This window comes from Alligator mississippiensis, chromosome 1, assembly GCF_030867095.1.
Source record: "Alligator mississippiensis isolate rAllMis1 chromosome 1, rAllMis1, whole genome shotgun sequence".
Classification (NCBI taxonomy): domain Eukaryota; kingdom Metazoa; phylum Chordata; order Crocodylia; family Alligatoridae; genus Alligator; species Alligator mississippiensis.
In genome coordinates, this window is record NC_081824.1 from 400,580,014 (window position 1) to 400,587,704 (window position 7,691).

Consider the following 7,691-nt stretch of genomic DNA (forward strand, 5'->3'; position numbering starts at 1 on the left):
ACTATTTTGCATTTTTGGAGAGGGAGATTATACTCTATCAAATCTAAGCTTAAATTTTACAATGAGGAATTTTAATGTCATGATTATTTTGATGACACAGGTACTAAGGAGGATCCTTGTAAGATGGATTTTGGACTGCTGGCAATGTTTCTGATCCTTACTTTGATTAGCATTGCCACAGAAAGGCAGGGGACTGAAACTTCCCATATGAGGCTTACCTGTGACTGTTACAATAGTAGGAGTTAGTTATAATTTTTTTTTTATGAGAGTGAAAACAGATTTAGGGGGTATTTTGACTCAGGGCTAGGCTGGCCTCTCATGGCCAAACTAAGCAATTAATGGGGTCACATTTCTAGAACTAATTGGTTGGTGTGTTGTCCCCAAAGGACAGTGAGTTCGTGCCCGGTGCGCTTGTGCCAATAAACACACAGGGGTGAAGGATCCAACTTAATCTTTATTTCTGCGCAGAAAGTGGTGCTTGGCAATCATTCGCAAAGCAAGCACCCCCACACCAGTGGGCGTCTGCCTTATATAGCTACGTAACAGGTTAAACTTGCTGATGTGATGAAAGGTATAGCAAGCCCAGCAAGTAACCCCCCCTTCCAGCTCCCCCCCCCAAGTAACCCCCCTTCCAGCTCCGGAACTTTGTTGATACAGCTTTTCCTTCTAGCGAGGCCAGCAATCAGCAACTACGCAACAAGCGATCTCCCCCAGCCTAAACAACCTACTCTATGCCCTTGGTTAGATAAAATACTTTTTCAAAACATACAAAGCTGTTCCCTGGTTAAAATTAAGTGAAAGTCCAGGGGTGCTTCATTAAATCCCCCCTTCGAAGCTATGGCCTTTATGGAAAAAGCCCATAGTCCTCGACTATCTTTCTCATCTCCAGAAATCTCTTCGCTTCCTCCCGATTATTTTGGATCAGGTTTGTAACTGATGATTTTACAAACATCACGCGGTGAACAGGGGAAGAAATTGATTTCTTGAGTACCTCACAACACATTGGCGCACACTGTATCCCACAACAGATTATCAAGAAAATACATATACTTGCCACAATTAATAGGAAATTTTGCTTAAGCCATGAAAAATTAGGATGCCAAGAAGTAAGCCATGAGAAGTCGAACCCTTCCCCTTGCTTAATGTGGGACAGAACCTTTTTTAACTTCTGCACTTTTGACTCTATCAACTCGGAGTTATCTGTCAAATTAAAACAACACATTCCCTCGAACTCTTCACATCCGTGGTTATGCCTCAGCAACAGGTAATCTATGGCTGCTCTATTTTGCAGAGTAGCTCCTCTTAGTTCTTTCATTTCAATATTGAGGGCAGCTAGGGCCTGTGAAGTTGTATTTAGGCCCTTTGCCAGGGCACAGGCCACCTTACCAAGCTGCCTCTCAGCATTCACTACTAGGCCTGGCACCCCTATTAGGAAAACTGCAAAGGACACTACCTCGGCCTCACTCAGGAGGTTTATGTCACTATCACAGGATTTATCTAGCACCTTCGAACCTCTCCGGTGATGCTTACTAGAGGTCTTAGGCATACCTGGTAGCCAGACAGTCAACTGGCCTAGAGCACAAGGGCCTCCTGTGGCATTGGCTGGGATATATGAATAAGCAGTCTTTCCACAAAGGAGGAACCACCCCCAGAGTAATATAACATGAACGTAGTTGCAAGATACATTAGTCATGTCTGAGCAATTGAAAATTTTCGTTTCTTTGGTTAGGCTTTTGCAAGCTTGGGTACAGTTCACAAAATTGGCACAGCTGGTGTTACCAGGGGAGGTGACTTTCAACAAATCTATTTCAAAGGTACTAGCGTTTCTTTCTGTGGTAATGGTTCCCCACATGGAGTTGTTAGTGTAATTGATTGGACCTCCTATTCCCCCAGATGTGAACCAAGTCTGATTCCAGAGTAATTCCATTGGAGTGGGCACCCCTATAAGGCATGACGTGAAAATATCATCAACCGATATTCCACCTGCCAAACAAAAATGAGTGACATTTAATACGTCCTTTGCCAAATGAACCCACACATTTTGACTCTTATCGAACCTTTGATGCACCAACCCCTTAGACTCTAGAAACATTACACCTATGCAAAGAACTACTTTCCACATGGTTGACGTTTAAACAGAAATTTAAGTCCTTCTACTGGCTCTGCTGTCCAACGGTGTCCGTTTGTGTCGGCTTCCGGTGCGACACTCTCAGCAACTTCTCCTGCAGGTGGTACTTCTGGTGCGGCCTTCACCCGAGTGTAGTGTATCCACGGTTTTACCCCCTGAACCTTCACTGCAGCGTGAGTAGTAAGAATCACAGGATACGGTCCCTTCCACCTGGGTTGAAGCGGCTCGTCTTTCCACGTCCGGACCAGCACTTCGTCTCCGATCTGGAACTTGTGGACTGGTGTATCTAGAGGGAGTGGAAGTCGTTCCTGGACATACCTGTGGAGAGAAGACAATACAGCAGACAAAGAATACAAATAATCTTTTACCCAACCTTCCCCTTTTACATGCATTTGACTCCCATGCGTCACAACTGGATTCTTAGGATATGGCTTGCCATACACTAATTCAAATGGACTAACTCCCAATTTAGCTCTAGGGGCTATGCGCACTCTAAGCAAGGCAAGAGGCAGAGCTTCGGGCCATTTCAGCTGAGTTTCCTAGCAAAGTTTAGCCAGCTGTCTTTTTAGAGTCTGATTCATTCGTTCCACCTGTCCACTTGACTGCAGTCTCCATGCTGTGTGAAGGTCCCATTGTATCCCCAGAGCCCGGGAAACTGCCTGGGTCACTTCTGACACAAAGTATGGCCCTCGATCCAAGGCTAATCCCTCTGGGATTCCGAATCATGGAATCATTTCTTTTAGCATCACCCCGACCACTTCTTTTGATTGGTTGGTTCGGCACGGGAAGGCCTCAGTCCATCCAGTCAGAGTGTCCATGAGCACTAACAGGTATTTGTAGTGTCCCTTCCTGGGAACTTTGGAGAAATCTATCTGCCAACATTCTCCTGCTAATAGTCCTTGCCTTCCTGCTCCTGGTGGAGGTTTGGGAGGAATCTTAGGATTGTTGGCACAACAGACAGGACATCTACTCACTATTTGTTCTGCTGTTTTTCTCATCTTAGGCCCCACTACAATTCTTTGGAGACCTTGGGTCATGGCGTCAGCTCCCATATGGGTGCTCTGGTGGTACTCTTGGAGCACTTTGCTAAGAATCAGTTTTGGCATCAGGACTTGTCCCTCAGGCAAAACCCACCATCCATCTTGTTGTTCTTTGCTTCCCAATTTCTCTGCGAGTTGTTCTCTTTTTCAGTATATTTGGGAGGTTCCTCAGGTAACACTACCTGAGGCATCAATGCCAACATTTGAGTCTCCTGAACTTGTCCTCTAGCTGCCTTCTTCGCTGCAGCATCTGCTCGTCGATTTCCTTTAATAACATCAGCATCTCCCTTTTGATGGGCCTTACAGTGCACCACAGCTACCTCTAGCAGTTCCATCAGGGCTTCAAGTAATTTCACGATCTCTGTTCCATGCTTTACTGTGCTTTTACTTGCCATTAAGAGTCCTCTCTCTTTCCATATAGCTCCGTGGGCGTGTAAGACTCCAAAGGCGTACTTCGAATCCGTGTATATAGTGGCTATCTTTCCTTTTGCCAAATGGAGAGCTCGGGTCAGCGCAATAAGCTCAGCTCTCTGTGCAGAGGTATTTGGAGGCAAGGTGTTTGCTTCCACGGTATCCCATGATGTAACCACGGCATATCCCGCCTTTCAGGTTCCATTGTCCATGAAGCTGCTTCCATCTGTGTAGAATTCAAGGTCTGCATTAGGTAGTGGGGCATCTTTAAGATCCGGCCGGCTAGCATACACACTCTCAATAGTTTCAATGCAATCATGCTGTAATCCTTCGTCCTGTTCCAATGGCATCAACATAGCTGGGTTCAGGGTACTAGAGGTTTGCAACTGGATGTCTCCTTGATCCAGGAGAGTCGCCTGGTACTTAGCCATTCATCCAGGGGAAAGCCAGGTTCCCCCCTTTGCATTCATCACCGTCAGCACTGAATGTGGGGTATACACAGTCATTGGTTGTCCTAAAGTAAGTTTCTTAGATTCCTTTACCAGCATAGCGGTAGCTGCCACTGCTCGCAGGCAGGCCGGCCATCCCAAACTAGTGGGATCCAATTGTTTGGAGAAGTAGGCCACTGCTCTTTTCCAGCTACCTAAGTACTGGGTCAGCACTCCTAATGCTACTCCTTGGCGTTCATGTACATAAAGTTGAAATGGTTTACTCAGATCGGGTAGGCCCAGGGCCGGTGCTGTCATAAGGGCCTGTTTGATAGTGTCAAAGCTCTTTCGGCATTCTGCCGTCCATTGCAAATCTCCCTCACTACCAGTAGTGGCCTCATAAAGAGCCTTGGCTATTAGTCCAAAATTGGGGATCCAGATCCGGCAGAATCCTGAAGGGTCCTTTACCACCGGATGAAGGGTCACCGTGACCTTGTTCACGGCTCTGAGGTCCTGCACAAAACAATACTCATTACTGTGGGGTTTTTTTGCAGGCAAAATGGGGGAATTGTAAACCATATTTAAGGAATCTCTTTATCAATGGTTCCAGGCCTTTCCAAGCTTCTATTTTCAATCGATACTGTGGCACCCTGGGCAGGGTAATTCCCAGTTTTAAATCAATGCTTACAGGGGTGGCCAGTTTGGCTCTTCCTGGCTTCTCTCCTGCCCATACCCATGGTACTACAGCGTCTTCTACTTCTGGGGGAATTCTCCCTTCCTCCCCCTCCTGCAATAGGAGACACACCTGAGCTTTCCAGGCTTCCTCAGTTGGTATCTTCATAGTAATTTTCCCCTCCGAAAAGATCAATTGGACCTGCAATTTGCACAGCAAATCCCTCCCAAACAAAGGTATGGGGCACTCAGGCATATACAGGAACTGATGAGACACTTTCTTTCCTCCCAATTTGCATTCCATGGGTGGCACCAAAGGACAATACGTCCGCTGGCCGGTGGCTCCAATTATGGGGATCTTGGTTTTTGATAAGGGTCCTTTAAAATTGGTTACAACTGAATGCGTGGCTCCACTATCTACTAGAAAGTCAATAAGTTCTCCCCCTACTTGCATTTTAACCAGGGGCTCGTCGGGGGAGACAGAGATTACTTCAGTGTTAGCCCCCGGTCCCCGTCACTCCTGGTCAGAACCATCCAACATCAACAATCTTTCTTCTTCCTCTCGTCTCTTCTTCTCCCTCTTGGGGCACTTATTTTTCCAATGCCCTTCCTGCTTGCAAATAGCACACTGATTAGGTCCCAGCCTGGGACCCTGGCCGTAGCCTCCTGGAGCATAGCCCACGCCTCCTCTATGCCCTCTACTTCCCCTGCCTCGTCCTCTACTCCTCTGATCTACAATTGCCGCTGCCAACAACGATGCTTGTAACAACGCCTGTGCCTTTATTCTCTTATCTTCCTTTTTCTCCTTAACCTGATCTCGGTTGGAGTATACTTTATAAGCAATCTCAATCATTTGGCTGATGCTCATTCTAGCTGCTCCTTCAGTCTTGTGTAGTCTTTTCCTAATATCTGGGGCTGACTGTCCTATAAACAGTGTGTTAAACATCTTGGCATTTTCTGGCAGCTCCGGATCTAAATCCGTCCACTGTCTGGCTGCCTCGCATAACCTCCCATAAAAACTGGATGGATCCTCCTTCGGACCCTGCCGCACTTCATACAATTTAGACAAATTTTTCTGCTTGGGGATAGCCTCCCGGAGAGCAGCCATCACAAACTCCCGATACAGCTCTAACTCCTTCCGGCCCCCTCGGGTGTTGGGATCCCAGTCTTGATTTTTCTTAGGGCAAAGTTCATCTACATCACCGGCTGGGTGACGCTGCTGTGCTACCGTGCGTGCTTTCTCTAAGACCAACCTCTTTTCTTCTGGAGTCAGAAGAGCGGCCAGTAAGGCTTGAATATCTATCCAGTGTGGTTAGTGGGTGAGGAAAATAGTAGAGAACAACTGGGCCATTGCCTCCGGATTCTGGCGATATTGGCCCATGGACTGTTTCCAATTTATCAAGTCTGCCATGCTGAATGGCACATGGACAAAAACTGGTTCACCCTCAGGACCCACCGCTTGTCGTAAAGGGATCTGAACTACTGGTTGGGCCCCTGATCGTAAGCGACTCGCCACAGGGCTAAACGCCCCATCTCCTACAGTCCCTTCTACCACCAGATTGCTACCACCCGCATCTGCCAGACCCGGGGACGGCAACCCAAGGCTGTCAGGGGAGGTGGGGGACGACGGACTGGATGAGCCAGCCAGGAGTCCCTGACGAGCCATTACAGGTGCAGTGAAAGTCCCCTGTGGTGACGCATGGCTCACAGGATGAGACGGGGAGCCATGGGAGCAATTAGCAACTGCACGTCTTCCTCCTCCGGCTCCTTTGAACATACTGTGGTGACCCCCCATAAAGCCATTACCCCACTTCCCCTAAGTATCCCACACAACTTCTGTGTAACCCCATCCCTATACAAAGTCATATATGCCTCTACATAAAGCATCTCATCCCACTTCCCTTGGCGCCTACAAAACAACTGTAACTGCAAGATTGTGTTATAATCCAAAGACCCATTCTCCGGCCAGGCTGCACCATCCGCAAGTTGGTACTGTGGCCAACATGTATTGCAATACCGAATCATCTGTTGTTTTGTCATAGGGTCACTTCCAAACTTTGGCCAATTTTTCAAAATGCATCCTAAGGGACTGCAGGGTGGAATCTTAGACTGGTTACTTCCCATTATCCAACTACCAGACGGCGACCGCCGCTCAGCCTCAGAACCAAACTGATTAAAGGGAGTTCACGGGGCTGCCACTGGATCTCACTCGCCTAGGGCGTCTACACGGCTGGAACTTTCAAAGCCGTCTCTTTCCCAACCTGCCCAAAATATGGAAAGAAATACTCACCAGTCCGTTGAAACCTCCCTCGCCCCACCTGATTAAGTTGGTCCTTCGAGCGTTGCGCCGTTGTGCCCCTCCCCAACTCCGTCAGGCAACCAGGAGATGGTCAGACCTCCAACGAATAAGGTCGGTGGCGCCTGGCCCTCGCGCCGTCCACAGTTGTTGCCGGAGCTGAAGAGGTGGACCAGGCAAGGCAGTCAGCTAGAGTCCCATCTGGGTCGCCAGAAATTGTTGTCCCCAAAGGACAGTGAGTTCGTGCCCGGTGCACTTGTGCCAATAAATACACAGGGGTGAAGGATCCAACTTAATCTTTATTTCTGCACAGAAAGTGGTGCTTGGCAATCGTTCGCAAAGCAAGCACCCCCACCCCAGTGGGCGTCTGCCTTATATAGCTACGTAACAGGTTAAACTTGCTGATGTGATGAAAGGTATAGCAAGCCCAGCAAGTAACCCCCCTTCCAGCTCCCCCCCCCAAGTAACCTCCCTTCCAGCTCCGGAACTTTGTTAATACAGCTTTTCCTTCTAGCGAGGCCAGCAATCAGCAACTACGCAACAAGCGATCTCCCCCAGCCTAAACAACCTACTCTATGCCCTTGGTTAGATAAAATACTTTTTTCAAAACATACAAAGCTGTTCCCTGGTTAAAATTAAGTGAAAGTCCAGGGGTGCTTCATCAGGTGCAGTAAACTTGTGTTTGGAAGGGGTAGAAAAATAACTATTGGCAGCCC

General features: G+C 47.9%; 1 protein-coding gene across 1 annotated transcript; it reads right to left on the reverse strand.

Annotated features, from left to right (window-relative positions):
- Positions 1-618: 618 nt before the first annotated feature.
- Positions 619-7,063, reverse strand: LOC132248711 (syncytin-2-like). Its single transcript, XM_059722720.1, has 2 exons — positions 6,970-7,063; positions 619-2,446 (listed from the first exon to the last, which is right to left on the reverse strand). Exon 2 carries the CDS (start codon positions 2,120-2,122, stop codon positions 845-847), a length of 1,278 nt encoding a protein of 425 aa, XP_059578703.1. The 5' UTR covers positions 2,123-2,446; positions 6,970-7,063; the 3' UTR covers positions 619-844.
- Between the last annotated feature and the right edge of the window lie 628 nt (positions 7,064-7,691).

Excerpts from the sequence above, each read along its gene's own strand:
- LOC132248711 (XM_059722720.1), bottom strand. The coding sequence starts at position 2,122 with ATGTGGAAAGTAGTTCTTTGCATAGGTGTAATGTTTCTAGAGTCTAAG.